This window comes from Macaca mulatta, chromosome 7 (assembly GCF_049350105.2).
Source record: "Macaca mulatta isolate MMU2019108-1 chromosome 7, T2T-MMU8v2.0, whole genome shotgun sequence".
In the NCBI taxonomy this organism is placed as follows: Eukaryota; Metazoa; Chordata; class Mammalia; order Primates; family Cercopithecidae; genus Macaca; species Macaca mulatta.
Window position 1 is genome coordinate 131459055 of NC_133412.1, and position 15488 is coordinate 131474542.

At 36.9% G+C, this 15488-nt stretch overlaps 1 protein-coding gene across 5 annotated transcripts in view; it reads left to right on the top strand.

Annotated features, from left to right (window-relative positions):
* ARID4A (AT-rich interaction domain 4A) overlaps positions 1-15488 on the top strand; it is a 75942-nt gene that overhangs the window by 34879 nt on the left and 25575 nt on the right. For all 5 annotated transcript variants that reach the window (XM_015143782.3, XM_015143784.3, XM_015143783.3 and 2 more), the window contains 4 exons: positions 11445-11517; positions 13095-13189; positions 13665-13762; positions 14297-14528. In XM_015143782.3, the coding sequence (XP_014999268.2) occupies positions 11445-11517; positions 13095-13189; positions 13665-13762; positions 14297-14528 (498 nt within the window). The remainder of the gene's footprint in view (positions 1-11444; positions 11518-13094; positions 13190-13664; positions 13763-14296; positions 14529-15488) is intronic.

Below are 15488 nucleotides of genomic sequence, written 5' to 3' on the forward strand. Positions count from 1 at the left end.
AAAATATCAGCTGCATTTCTTGCTCCTGGGTTTAAGATTTAGTTGCTGAATCATTGTAGCTTGTCTTGAACAGTTATTTTTTAAAAGTGTAATATACTGATAAACTGAAAAGCACTGTATACAATAAAGAGGAGGGGAATGACTATGGTATAAAATGAATAAAAATCTGATAAGCCATGGCCTACCTGGCTTAGTCATTATGGGCCTTTACCATGTAGGTGAGGCCACGCTGTTGTATTACGTTACAGATCAGAGTCTTCCCAAAATGTAATGATGCTATGCTTTTCATGAAGATTCAATGTTGCATTACAATAATCAAAAAGATCTTTTGTAAGATTCTCTAAACCACTGTAACAATACTCTAGTCTGTCATTTGGTGTTTTTAGTATAGCAAGCAAATTTTATGCAGTAGAATCATACAAGTGTTAGATACTTCTGCATTGTTAATGGGCAGTGAACATTGTTTTTATATTTGATGCTTTGGGTATCCTAAGTAGCCTTAATGAGATTTGAGATTCTATGACGTTACAGAAAGAGCACCTTTTCCCCTTAATATTAATTTGAATTCCTAAATATTGGTAGTTCAGGATTTGAGTACAAGATATAGATCTCATGCTGTTACTATGTGGGAAAAGATTGAGGATCTGACAGAAAGTAGGTTTTATGTATATTGATTACTTTAAACTTGAACTCAATAATTATATTGAAAAATTCCCTGGGGGATATTTTTATGGTTATTACTTAAATGTTTTTGTTAAGAAAATTTTGTATTAGAAAAGATATTACTGGATTTTTCACCTTTAAAATTGATCAAAAAGTTCATGTAAACATAAGTAATCGTCTCAATTATTCATTTATTCGTGATTTATATTTACTTTGGATAAATATAGGAGAGTTTTCTAAGGGTAAAAAAAAAATGGATTGTTGTTTAGGAAACTGAGCATTAAGGGGAATGTGACCAGTCTTAGCTTTTTAAATCATTTTGGCTTATAATAAGTAGGCTTATAGGTTGGGCGCTTTTAAAAATTTCCTATTTAGTAATGAAAATTTGAATTCAGTGAATTTTTAAATAACTACTGCCATTTCTCTAATATTGGGAATTGTTTAGGGACCACTGACATATTAATGCCTAAGATTATATTCCACTATTGTAAAAAATCATAAGTACTTGTGTTTGTTTATTCATGGAAACATAAATATTATTTTTGATGTTTAAATCATGTTATTTGTGCATATTTATGCCTTTTTGTAGATGGTAAAGGCATTTGTTGGTGGTCGTTCAAGATTACTTTAGGTATAAACTTACAGTAAATCCTTGATAACTTAAGAAAACCATGCTAAATTGGTAGAATTTAAAGAATATTTTAAATGTAATGTGAACATTTTGTATTTCTAAGCAGATCCTAAAAAGCCAACCTTCCATGAATAATTGATACTTTAGCTTGCAATCATATAACAACTGACTTGCTAAAATCTTAAAGTTTAGCCCATTAAACAAACAAAAATGCCCCTATGTATTTAGCAGAGTCTTGTTTCATGGTAATAGTATAAGAAAGAGTCTAGCCCAATTAGGATCATCTAATCAGATTAATAAGGATTCCACATTTGTACACACAAATATAGCTACATATAGCTATGTTTTTATGTATTTAAAAAAACACTTTTATATCAATTCATTTTTTAGTTGTGGTCATATGAGATAGTTGACTTGTACTAAAAATCTTGGATTTGATAGCATTTAAATGACATCTTGATGATTAAAATGTGTACCTTTTCAAATGGGGAAAAATTACTAGGCTCAGTTAACTGATAAAATACAAGAATCATGTAATCATTTATTTTAGGCAGCTGTTGTTAAAACTGTTCTCTGAAATTATAAGTGCCTTACTATGAATATATCATCTCTTATGTGAGCCCTGAAATATTCTGTAGGTGTACAATAGGGAAGAATAGTACCACTCTAAATTTTATGATTACCAAATTTCACTGGGCCTTCAGCGCTATTGGTCAATTCCCAATTTCTGTAAGCAAATCATTATTTCCTCCATTAAACCGATAATCCTATATCCACTCCACACAATTTTATAAAGAAATTGGGAGCTTCAGATGTGAGCATGCTGTAAACCTGTTTGCCTGCTCTCTTTCGCTTGAGGCACAATTGATAGTGTTTTGTCTTCCTCTATAAGATGAGTCTCTCAGGTTATGCTCTGGATCTCATTCCCTTCCTCCTTTCAGGAAAAGAGAGACTATTGACTGTCTCTTTTCTTTCTTGCATCTTTAACTTACTCCTTTCAGTTGTATCCTTCTCATCAGCTTTTTAAAACATGCTTACATCTCTCCCAGCCTTCTGACAACCCCTCCATATTTCCTCGACAAGTCTTCAGACAACCTCTGTGCTTTCCTCTCCAGGTAACTACATTTCTTCTTCATCCACTCATGGCCAGATCACTTAGAGTTACATACACTGTTCATAACCTCTCCTTTACTCTTAATTCACTATAGTGTATCTTGCTTTCCCACAACTAAAACAACTTTACTAAGGTTAGCGGTGACTCCAACAAAGTTTTGTACTAAACCAAACACATTTTTATCTTGATCTTACTTGACTACTGAGTAGTAGTCAGTACCTCTGACATACCTAACTTCTTAGAATGCTTGGTATCCATGACATCACAGTTTTTTGGCCTACTTCCTATCTAAAATGATATAATGACTCGATATCTATATGTACATCAGAGATGTCTCCTCTTAGCTCAAGACATTTATAACAAACTGCCAATGAAGATTTCATCTTTTTTTTGTTTTGTTTTGTTTTTTGGAGACAGAGTTTTGCTCTTGTTAGCTAGGCTGGAGTGCAATGGCATGATCTCAGCTCACTGCAACTTCTGCCTCCTGGATTCAAGCAATTCTCCTGCCTCAGCCTCCTGAGTAGCTGAGATTATGGCATGCACCTCCATGCCTGGCTAATTTTGTATTGCTAGTAGAGATAGGGTTTCTCCATGTTAGTCAGGCTGGTCTCGAACTCCCGACCTCAGGTGATCCGCCCATCTCGGCCTCCCAAAGTGCTGGGATTACAGGCGTGAGCCACTGCGCCCGGCCGAGGATTTCATCTTAACTTGTACATATTCAGACTCAGTATGTGCAAGACTGCATTCATCATCTTTTTCCCCTAAACCTGTCCTTTCCCTGGCTGTCCTTAATTCATTTTAATAGAAGCAGCATCCGCTCAGCTGTCCAAGGCAGATACACAGAAGTCACCTTGATTATTCTTAACCCCCTGTCCGATCAGATACCCAGTCCCTTCTCTTCTACCCACTCGAATAGCTCTCAAATTTGCCCACTTCCTTTGGTTTCTTTTCTTCTTTCTGCCAATCTTACTCCAAGCTACTGTTCTCTTTTACCCCTAGACTAATGCAATAACAATAACAATTTAATTGTTCTTTCAACATCCATGCTTGCCCTCCTCCAGTCTATTCTCTGTACTGGATCTACAGTAGTTTTTTTTTTGTTGTTCTAACTGAAGATATATATATGTGATTCTTTTAGTAATAAAATAATTTTAGGGAACAAAAGAGGTTGTGGTTTTTATTCTTTTGGATTAAAATGTTTCTAAAGCATATTGCATAATACCACCTTTTTCTAAATGCAGTATAATATACATTATTTAATATTTACTCAAGATTTAATTATTGCATTCTTGTAAATCACATACTGTCTTGGCTCTTAGCCCTTACACTAAGTGACGTAAGTCTGTAAAGATTGTGAATTTTTTCCCAGTTTTCTTTCTTCTAATCTATATATTGTCAATTGTTAGTTTTTACATATGATAACTTTCTGGACAGTTCTTCAGAATTCCACTTGGGGTGAGTCTTATTGATAACCTACGTAGTCATTTTGACCTATGGCTCACCTGAGTTACCAGACTTACTATTTGTTTTGTTTGCTTTTCACTTTAAGTTAAACCTAAAGTTAAACCTGAAGTTTAACTGAAAGTTTAAAATTTTAAGCTTTCTTTTTAAATTCGTCTTTATTTGCTGTTTCACTAAGGTGTTGTGACAACAAAATATATCTGTTGTACCGGAACATACATCAAGATGTACCTTTCATAATACCACTATTAAAATGTTTACCTTTTGTAGGAGATACAAACAAGTAAAGATGACCACGCTAAATAATGTTCTCAGTTTATTTATGGAGACTTGGTGGTTTTTAAAGTAAGACTGTTTGGTTAGTCCTTGCAACAGTCTATGTAAATATGTATATAAATAAATATATACATATGGAATCGCCTCAGAGTGCATTGCCTGAGAAAAGAGAGATTATGAAGGGGAGTTAGATACCTTATCTCATAGTTCCTCCCAAAGTGGACTTTCTTTTTCTTTTTTTCCTTTTTCTTTTTTTTTTTGAGACAGTTTCACTCCGTCACTCAGACTGGAGTATGATTTCCACTCACTGCAATCTCCGCCTCCCAAGTTCAGATGGTTTTCATGCCTCACCCTTCCCAGTAGCTGGAATTACAGGCATGCGCCACCATGCCCAGCTAATTTTTGTACTTTTAGTAGGGAAAAGGTTTCACCATGTTGGCCAGGCTGGTCTCGAACTCCTGGCCTCAAGCGATCTGCCCACCTTGGCCTCCCAAAGTGCTGGGATTATAGGCGTGAGCCACTGCGCCCAGCCCCAAAGTGAACTTTCTAGAACCTTACAATAAATCTCCTAGAACCTTCTCTTTATATATATATTTGTGTGTGTGTATATATATATCTTTGTGTGTGTATATATATATATATATATATATATATATATATATATAAAATTAAGAAAACCAAGGTTTAGAGAGGTTTCAGAATTTTTTACAGGCTTTTAAGAAAATGTTCTCTCCTCCTCTAGATTGTAAGATCTGTGAAAGCAGGGGATTTCAGGGTTTTTGTTTTTTCCTTTTCCTACCAGTATGTGTAGCTAACAGCTATCAACACAGAGCTTGCTTAGCTGATATTAAACCTTCATTAAATGAATGAATATGGGTTATGTAATTGTTGTAGCAAATTACTCTTTGAAACAAGGTGGTGGGAAATTTGTTATAAGGTTCTAGAAAGTTCACCTTGGCGGGGGGAACTAAGGGATAAGATATCTAACTTCCCTTTATAGTATCTGTTTTCTCAGGCTGTGTACTCTGTAGGCAATCTCAATTTCTTGCATAATTTTGTGAGTTTATAAAATAAATTATTTTTTGCTTAAGTCATCTTGGGATAGTTTTCTGTCACTTGTTGTAAAAGTTCTTGATTTTCAGTGCTCCTTGTTTGTATTTTGTTCCACTTACACTTCTTTATTCTCCCTTCCACGATATGGGACTTCTTACATCTCCCCTGCTGCCACTTAGATATTGTTCAGAAGCTGCTGTTGATATTACATTGAATATTGCCTTTGTGTTGCCCATTCCCTTTGTTAGTATTAAGTATAATAGGAAAGATAAAATGAAAGTTTTAAAAACTCAGAAAATAAGTGACAACAGCTGAGATTTTAAAAATTCAACAGGTATTTGTAGGAACAAAGAGGTGGGCACGGGTCAAATCATGATGGGGCAGACTTCTAAAGGCCTGTGATGAAAAACCCAGACCTCGTCCTGAAGGTGCTGAAAGCCAATAAAGGGTTACCAGCAGGAACCACCTATGTTTTATAAAGATGTTTATGGATAATGAATTCAAAGGGAAAACACCAGAGGGAAGACATCTGGAGTAAGTGGTGATTATAGCTCACTGCAGCCTCAACCTCCCAGGCATATGCCATCCTCCCACCTTAACCTCCTGAGTAGCGGGGCTAGGATTAAAGGCACGCACCACCATACCCAGCTAATTTATTATTATTATTATTTTTTTTTATAGAGACAAGGTTTTGCTCTGTTGCCCAGCCTGGTCTAAAACCCCTAGGGTCAAGTGATCCTCCTGCCTGGCCCTCCCAAAGTGCTGGGATTACAGGCAGGAGCCACTGCGCCTGACCAAAAATTCTAAGGGATTCCCATAGGGGTTCTTGAAACCTGAGAATACCCATCAATAATATGTACTGTTACATACAAAACACAGTACAGGGAAACCACAAAGATCAAGTTTAGTTATACCTTTCCTCACTTTAAAAATGTCAATTTTTGTGGCTCCAATATGTTATACGCTAGGAAACTATCCCAAGCCACCAGTTAGAACTGTGTACAGGTTACATGGGTCTGAGGAGCTTTGGGTAAAGTTCATCATCTTTTACTGACATATTTTGACAATTTGGACACTGTCCACCTTCCTAATGTGTATTGGAAAGTAGAGTTTCTAGCTAAGAAAGTTAATAGCTCCTACAAAAATAAGATATGATCTTATTTTTCGAATTGCATTTGTCTCTGTATTACTCTGTTCTCACGTTGTCATAAAGAACTACATTAGACTGGGTATTTTATAAAGAAAGAGGTTTAATTGACTCACAGTTCCACAGGCTGTACAGGAGGCACGGCTGGGGAGGCCTCAGGAAATTTATAATGAGGAGAAAAGGTGAAGGGGAAGCAAGCACATCTTCATGTGGCAACAGGAGAGAGAGAGAGAGAGCGAGCGAGCGCGAGAGAGCGCAAAGGGGGAAGTGCTCTACACTTTCAAACGACCAGATCTCATGAGACCGCACCATCATGAGAACAGCAAGGGAGAAATCTGCCCCCATGATCCAATCACCTCCCACCAGTTCCCTCCCCCAGTATTTGGGATTGCAATTCAACATGAGATTTGGGTGGGGACACGGAGCCAAACCATATCAGTTTCCCATCCCACTAAAATGATAAGAAGTCTGTTTACTAGAATTTGTGCCATTTCCAATGCATAATCATTCATTTTCTGATTAATATATTTGGACAAGGGACAAGGTGAATGCCAGCAAGTCATGGGCCATAACCACCTGTGTCATTTTTTTTTTCTTCTTTTTTTTTGAGACGGAGTCTCGCTCATTTTGCCCAGGCTGGAGTGCAGTGGCGCAGTCTTAGCTGGGATTACGGGTGCTGCACGCCAGCATGCCCAGCTAATTTTGTTTTGTTTTCTGTTTTTTTTTTTTAAGACGGCGTCTTGCTCTGTCGCCCAGGCTGGAGTGCAGTGGCACAATCTCGGCTCACTACAACCTCCGCCTCCTTGGTTCAAGTGATTCTCCTGTCTCAGCCTCCTGAGTAGCTGGGATTACAGGTGCATGCGGTCACACCCGGCTAATTTTTTGTATTTTAGTAGAGACGGGGTTTTACCGTATTGCCCAGGCTGGTCTTGAACTCCTGAGCTCAGGCAATCTGCCCATCTCGGCCTCCCACAGTGCTGGGATTACAGGCATGAGCTATTGCACCCGGCCTAATTTTGTATTTTTAGTAGAGACGGGACTTCACCATGTTTGCCAGGCTGGTCTCGAACTCCTGACCTCAGGTAATCTGCCTGCCTTGGCCTTCTAAAGTGCTGGGATTACAGGCGTGAGCCACCACGCCCGCCCCAACTGTGTCTTAGAACATCCTCAACTATTCTTATTTCCTCTCTTTCCCTGACTCTTGCATTTATATTATCATAAATCTTAGCTCTCATACTCAATGAATGTGAAACAAGAAAACTCTACACAATTCATTTGCACAGATACCATTTTCATTCACATGAGTGTCTAAACTAAATGCCAGTCATTAGTGGTAAAGTTATGAGTAAGCCAGGCACAGTGGTTCTCTCTTCTTCCCTCTTCCCTTCTCTCTCCCTCTCCCCATCCCTCCATCAGTCTGTCTGTCTGTCTGTCTCTCTCTCTCTCTCTCTCTCTCTCTCTCTCTCTCTCTCTCTCTCTCTCTCTCTCTCCCTCCCTCTTCCTTTCATGCGAAGAGGTGAACTTTCCATCCCAGCTGGCAAGACTAATTCGGGCATGCATTCTCTTCCTTGTGGACTGTTATAATGGCTTCCTTTTCCCTTCCAATCCATCAAACTCATTCTTGGCTGAGAAATTTTAAATATACAAATCTGATCTAATTATCTTTCCCTGTCTCAAATTTCACATCTAACCACAGTATCAAGTTTTGATTCTTTAGCATACTATTATAGAGTCTTTTCCTAATCCCAGCCTGCCTTTGTCAGTCGCATGCTTATGCTGTTTGCTCTAGCACCAGGGCTGTCTACTATTTATATTTTGAAGCTGCCTAATACTACCACTGCCAGTTCATCTCAAGGAGAACCATTCATTTCCTCACTTGCTCCTCCTGTATTCTTTTATGTATTTTACAACACTTATCACATCGTGTTATATTGGCTTCTTTTACCTTTCTACACCTCCTGCCAAACTCAGAGCAGCAAAAATAGAAAGGAACCATGTGTTCTCATTTTAATCCATAGTGCTTTTGAACAATCTCTGATTCATGGTAACCATCAGTAGATGTTTGAGCTTAATCTGAAGACATGTGCCTAAAGTCAGAAAATTCACAATCTAGTAGTGTAGATAGATATACAACTACTTATAATACTAGGCAGTATATACTAATACTAAATAAATTGGAAATTTCTTGAAATTATGATCATGAATGTGACTCTTGGATCTCTGGCATTTTACTGGGTACATAGTTATTCTTATGTATAAATGTAAATTACTAAATGAAGGGAAGAAGTCTCCTCAGCATGGTCTAGTGGACCTCTACCTCCCATTCTTATAACCCTCTCGCACTCCAAAACCCTTGAAAGATGCAACAGTCCCAGGCCTTGACCAGGAGGGAAATTGCTATGAAAATGCCATGGATAGAGAAAGCAAACCGTGATAGCAATTAAGAGCCCCATACAAAGTCATAAAGGCACATTCTTCTCATTGGAAGCGTTTTCTAGCGTATGCAGTTTTACTGCAAGGTGACTAGCAGCAAGGCTATTTTCAAGAATAATTATGAGGAGTGGCTTATTGTAAGAGAAGCAATTTTAAGTTTCACAGAAACATCAGATAAGTTTAAAACTTTGTTTATAGCATCATCTTTTATTTATTCTTGGTAGAAAATAAATTTCCCCTCAAGGCATATGTCTGTAAGTAGAATCCTTTATTCATTTATGTCTTGTTTAACTGTACCAAAACTACAATTTTTTGGCCATAGTTTCTCATGAAACCTAAAGCACTCTTGGTTACCCACTAACTTTTAAATAAAATACACATAAATCAAATTTTATCTATAAAAATGTATTCTTAACATTAAAAATTTATCAAATGTTGGGTACAACCTAATTTTTCAGTTGATGAGTTGATTTTGTTTACTTGTATTGGGGAGCAACTTTGATTTTAAATTACTGCCTTTTTAAAGAATTGCTTTTACATATATTGGATACAGAAGGGATCCCTGAATTCTGTAGCATCATAAATACTGGAATGAGGCTGGGTGTAGTGGCTCACATCTGTAATCCCAGCACTTTGGGAGGCCAAGGTGGGTGGATCACCTGAGGTCAAGGGTTTGACACCAGCCTGGCCAATGTGGCGAAACCCAGTCTCTACTAAAAATACAAAAATTAGCCAGGTGTGGTGGTGCATGCCTGTAATCCCAGCTACTCAGGAGCCTGAGGAAGGAGAATCACTTGAACTCGGGAGGCAGAGGGTTGCAGTGAGCTGAGATTGTGCCATTGCACTCCAGCCTGGGTGACAGCAAGATTGTCTTTAAAAAAATATATACTGGAATGAAGTTTTCGTCTGAAAAAGAGAATATTATGATTACAGGGCACAGGCAAAGCATAGAGCCAGTCTGGCATAAGTGGATTTTGGTTTTGATTTTTTTTCCCCCATACTAGAAGTTCTTAAAATTAATGCGTGAAGTGGTTCTTGGGCTATTGAATTACTTTTTTTCTTGAGTTAATTCATTGGCAGTTAACTTTGTAAAAGCAATATTTTTAAATTCACATGGGGAAAAAACTGCCGTCTCTTAATTTGAGCTTTAAGTAATCACCCCTACTAACTACTTTATAGTGATTATTAACTTTGTAAACTGCTGATTTTGGACACATGTTAGAACTTAGATTTAAATTTCTTCATATTTGGTAGAAGTATTTTAGTGTTATAAATCATTATGAATGAATGTACTAAAAGAAAAAAGAATGTAATAAAAGATCTCACTCCCTTTCTCTTGATTGTCTCATGGTTTTTTATTATATATTTTAATCAACTACATACTTATTGATCCTGGCTATATTATCAGCTATTAGATAACACAATTTTAAAGTGCCTCTTGCCCTCTGGACACCAAAGACTCAACATTTATTGCTTGAGCATTGCCTTTGTTTTGAATATGGCTTTGTAAAGACAAAAATCCAGGCCGGGTGCTGTGGCTCACGCCTGTAATCCCAGCACTTTGTGAGACTGGGGTGGGCGGATCACCTGAGGTCAGGAGTTCGAGACTAGCTTGGCCAAAATGGTGAGACCCATCTCTATTAAAAATACAAAAAAACTAGCCAGGTGTAGTGGCACACTGCTGTAGTCCCAGCTACTCAGGAGGCTGAGTCAGCAGAATTGCTTGAACCCAGGAGGCAGAGGCTTCAGTGAGCTGAGGTCATCCCATTGCACTCCAGCCTAGGCAGCAAGAGCAAAACTCCATCTAAAAAAAAAAAAAAGATTCTGAGCTCTTTTAGAACAGAGGAGAGTAATACTCTGAGTTATGATCATTTATATGGAGGAAACATATCAGTGTTTTGTTTCTCTGTAGTATTGCTAAACTTTAAGAATTTTTAAAGAAGCTAAATCAGTAATTATGTATCTTGTTTCCTTCCCTAAGAATTACTTCTGGAATTATTTCGTTATCTTATTTTTAGGTGTTGCAAAGTCAACCAAAGGGGCCATACTAGAAAGGCAAAAGAGAAAACCAGGTTATTGTGAGATGAGGGGGTGATGAGGTCTGGGGTAAAATAGAATGTATATGACTCACTTAAATGTATTCAGATTTCTTTAAAACATTGTGCCATCTAAACAAAAATCCTTTGCCACTGTGACTTTGCAATCCCTGGTTTATATTCATCTGACAATAACAAAACCTATCATATTTATATGAAAGTTACTTTTAGATATAAATATATGATGTAATGAACATGTGTCATGATTGTGCTCATCTGCCAGTATATTTGCGTGGGCCACATAGTATTTTTAATGGGCTTAAAAAAAAATAACAGGTGAGGTGAAAACATAACACTCCCATTTTATTCCTGAATGTTTTCCTCTTGGCTAATCTTAGTCCTTACAGTGATACTCAAAGATAGAGTTAGACTGGTAAATAGAGTGAAGGGTAGACATTTTATATCTTCATAAATATGACTTAAAATCTGGCATTGTAGGATATTGAGAAAATTCAGATTTTTCAGCTTTATTAAAATTTGATGACTTTACATTGGGTTCACAAAAGTAAAAGAAGACATGTATCTTTTCCAGTTCACTGCGCCATACATTTATATATTTTATCTTTACAGCCTGAGGAAGAACTTGATCCTGAAGAGAGGGACAACTTCCTCCAGCAGCTTTATAAGTTTATGGAAGACAGAGGTATTTTCATGCTCATTATTTTAAAGTAGTCATTTATTTTACATGTTTACATTCTAGGTATATGCATTGTTTTTGTTAGTATTGCAGATAAACAGTTTTGGATTTTATAATTTATTTATTTATTTTGAGACAGGTTCTTGCTTTGATGCCTAGGCTGGAGTGCAGTGATTTGCTCCTGGCTTACTGCAGCCTTGACCTCCTGGGCTCAAGTGATCCTCCTGCCTCAGCCTCTCAAGTAGCTGGGACTACAGGCATGTGCCACCATACTCAGCTAATTTTTTATTTTTCTATTTTTTGTAGAGACAGGTTTGGCCATATTGCCCAGGCTGGTCTCAAACTCCTGGCCTCAAGTGATTCTCTTTACTTCTGCCTCCCAAAGTGCTGAGATTACAGCTGTGAACCACCATGCCTGTCTAGTTTTGGATTTTAAATAAATCCTAGAATCAGTTACACCTGACAGTAGTAAAATATTTGGAATTAAACTGTTAATACCTATTTTACATAGAAACAAGTGAGAAAGTATTTTAATACAATTTAGTTTTCCCTGTCACTTATAAACTAAAGAATATTCTGATATTTTAGAAAGTGACCAGTTATAATGTTAATCTGCATATCCACTAATTGCTAATGCTGTATTTGTGGTAAATAAACTAGATAAACTAGCCTGATCCTTGTTCTCAGCAAATTAAACATAATAGGAGACCAATAGTTATCTGAAAAGGATGAGATTTCTAATATAGGTAGAATAATAGAACAATTATAAACCATCCTACTCCTTGGCATTTGTTAGTCCTGGAAAATCTTAAGATAAATTGGTCCTAAACATTCTGTGTGGCCTTCAGAAATCATCCTTCAGATTACTGCTAACAGTCTTAACATTTGTGTCAAAGCAGTGAAAATGGAACCAGGGTGTAAATCTTATCTTTTCTATTGTGTTTGTTTATGCCTAAACTTTTTTTTTTTTTTTTTTTTTTTTTTTTTGAGACAGAGTCTTGCTCTGTCACTCAAGCTGGAGTGCAGTGGCATGAATATGGCTCCCTCCAGCCTCCACTTCCTGGACTCAAGCAATCCTCCCACTTCAGGCTCCCGAGTACCTGGGACCACAGGTGCACACCACCACACTCAGCTAATGTTTTCCTTTTAATTTTTGTAGAGACAGGATATTGCCATGTTGCCCAGGCTGGTCTCAAACTCCTGAGCCCAAGTGATCTTCCTGCCTTAGGCTCCCAAAGTGCTGGGGTTACAGGTGTGAGCCGCTGCACCCAGCCCTACGCCCAAGCTTGAACCAGCAACATTGTTGGCCACACCATGTAGTGTTTAGTTTTACTCAATTCATTCACAGTTAAAGAGGTGGCTTTATTAGTTTTAGAAGTATAACACCTAAAATCTGAAGTTCCCCACAAAGGCTATATAAATAATGGAGAGCATATCTTATGTTGTCTTACATTGTTTAAGGCTCTTTAAATATGTGCCTCTAATTAATGAAATTTGGGAAATTAGAAGTTGACAGCTTTGTTTTCAAATTAGTATTTCTCATTTGAATAAACATTTTATTTCTACCTACTTACATTGAAAAGGTACTCCAATCAACAAACCACCTGTTTTGGGCTATAAAGATCTCAATCTCTTCAAACTCTTCAGACTGGTTTATCATCAGGGTGGATGTGACAATGTAAGTATAACATTGCTATTTGAAACATGTATTGGTGTCATAAAAAGGTAAATTATCTTATATTGCATTATATGCACATTGGATAATAAATACATTTCCTTAATGAACATAGAATATTAGGGTAAAGATTATTTCCTGGCCAGGCATGGTGGCTCACACCTGTAATCCCAGCATTTTGGGAGGCTGAGGCGGGGTGGATTGCTTGAGCTCAGGAGTTCGAGACCAGCCTGGGCAACATGGCGAAACCCTATCTCAACAAAAATTAGCCAGGTGTGGTGTCGCATGCCTGTGGTCCCAACTACTCGGGAAGCTGAGGTGGGAGGATCACTTGAGCCCAGGAAGTCGAGGCTGCAGTGAGCCCTGATTGCGCCACTTCACTCCAGCCTGGGCAACAGAGTGAGACCCTGTCTCAAAAAAAAAAAAAAAAAAGATTAATTCCCTTTGCAAATGTTAACATAAAAACTTAATTTTCCAGATTGATAGTGGTGCTGTATGGAAGCAAATTTATATGGACCTTGGCATTCCTATTTTGAATTCAGCTGCTTCCTACAATGTAAAAACTGCTTATAGAAAGTAAGTAGTATAGTTTATTCATCAAAGAATATATATTTATAGGAAATATTTTCCATTTACTTTGTTAACAAGAATACATCAATCTAGGAACATTAAAGTTAGAGAAAGTGTATAAAAAGGTTTAGGTTGACAGATACTTGTGATTGAAAGTTATTTCATTGCATCAAATCTTATTTACTCCATTTCTTATGTTGTCCTGATTTCCTTTCCAAAAGCAAGACGCAGACAGTGTCTGCGATTATGATACATATTATAGAGCTACATCTTTTGGGGTGAACAGCCTTCATATCAAAACTTACGATAGTTATGTTTAGTTATCACAAGCTGAGACGCCTCAGGACAGCATTTTATGATCAGTTTTTCTGTTTATAATTCCACCTAAAACACCAAGAAAATAGTAACACAGAAAATAGCAACACAAAATTTTTTTTTAAATTACTGGGCTTTACTTTTTAAAAATGTGTTTAATAACATGTGAATTCAAGTTAAATGCAAAGACTGTAAGATTTCTTAAATGAAATATTGTTTGTTTAGGTATCTGTATGGTTTTGAGGAGTACTGCCGTTCGGCAAATATTCAGTTCAGAACTATTCATCACCATGAACCAAAAGTAAAAGAGGAAAAAAAAGACTTAGAAGAATCAATGGAAGAGGCTCTCAAATTAGATCAAGAAATGCCTTTAACAGAAGTGAAGAGTGAACCTGAGGAAAATATTGATTCAAACAGTGAAAGTGAAAGAGAAGAGATAGAATTAAAATCTCCGAGAGTGAGTTCTTAATACTAGTTTTATCTGGTTTAAGTATTACTTAAAATTTTTTATTATAGCCATTTTCATATATACACAAAAGTACTACAGTGAACTTAGCTTATTTTCCAGTATTTAATGCTGCTTAGCTAACTACTTTTTTCTAAATATATTGTATATTATTTTCTCTACCTGAAAACCCTTCCTTCTGTTTTCTGTTTATGTTCGATCAAGTCATTCTCATCTGGGATGAATCTCAGATATTCCTTTTCCAAGTCTTTTGCTAAAGTATCACCTCATTGAAGGCTATCTCGGTCACCTTATCTGAAATTGTAACCTGCCTCCTCTCTTTAGAACTCTCAGTCCCTGTAATGTTGCTCCTATTTGTAATTTACTTATTCTGTTTATTGTGATTATCTATTTTGCGCCACTCTACACAAGAATTACACTCCACGAGGTCAGGGATTAGTGTTTATTTCGTTTATTGACAGATCCCAGGCATTTAGAATAGTGCCTGGCACGTAATAAAGGCTTATTAAATAGATGTTGAATAAATGAATCACCTCTTTATAGTGCCTGTGCCCTGAACTAGATGGTATCTTGTCTTTCTCTGTAACTTTATAGCACACTGTGTGGCTCTAGTGATGTGTACATGTACGCTGGTTGTATCTTCCAACTCTGCTCCTTCTTTCCTTTAATATATAAAGTCTGTTTAGGAATTGTCATCTAGCATTTGGATCAGTGTCCAGTAATGTTTACATAGTAGGATTTACCAAGTTTTAGAAAGAGAAAGGAATTTACCGCACCGTCAAAGAAGTTTAACTAGTATAATATGTCTTATTTTTTGGTGGAATCATATTTAATGAAAAAGAATGTGAAATTTCTTTGTCTTATAGTCCAGAAACCAGTTGTTAAAACTGTTCATTCTTTCATGTAGTAAATGGAATCTTTTAGTGAATGTCATGAAGTTTCCAAATTGGT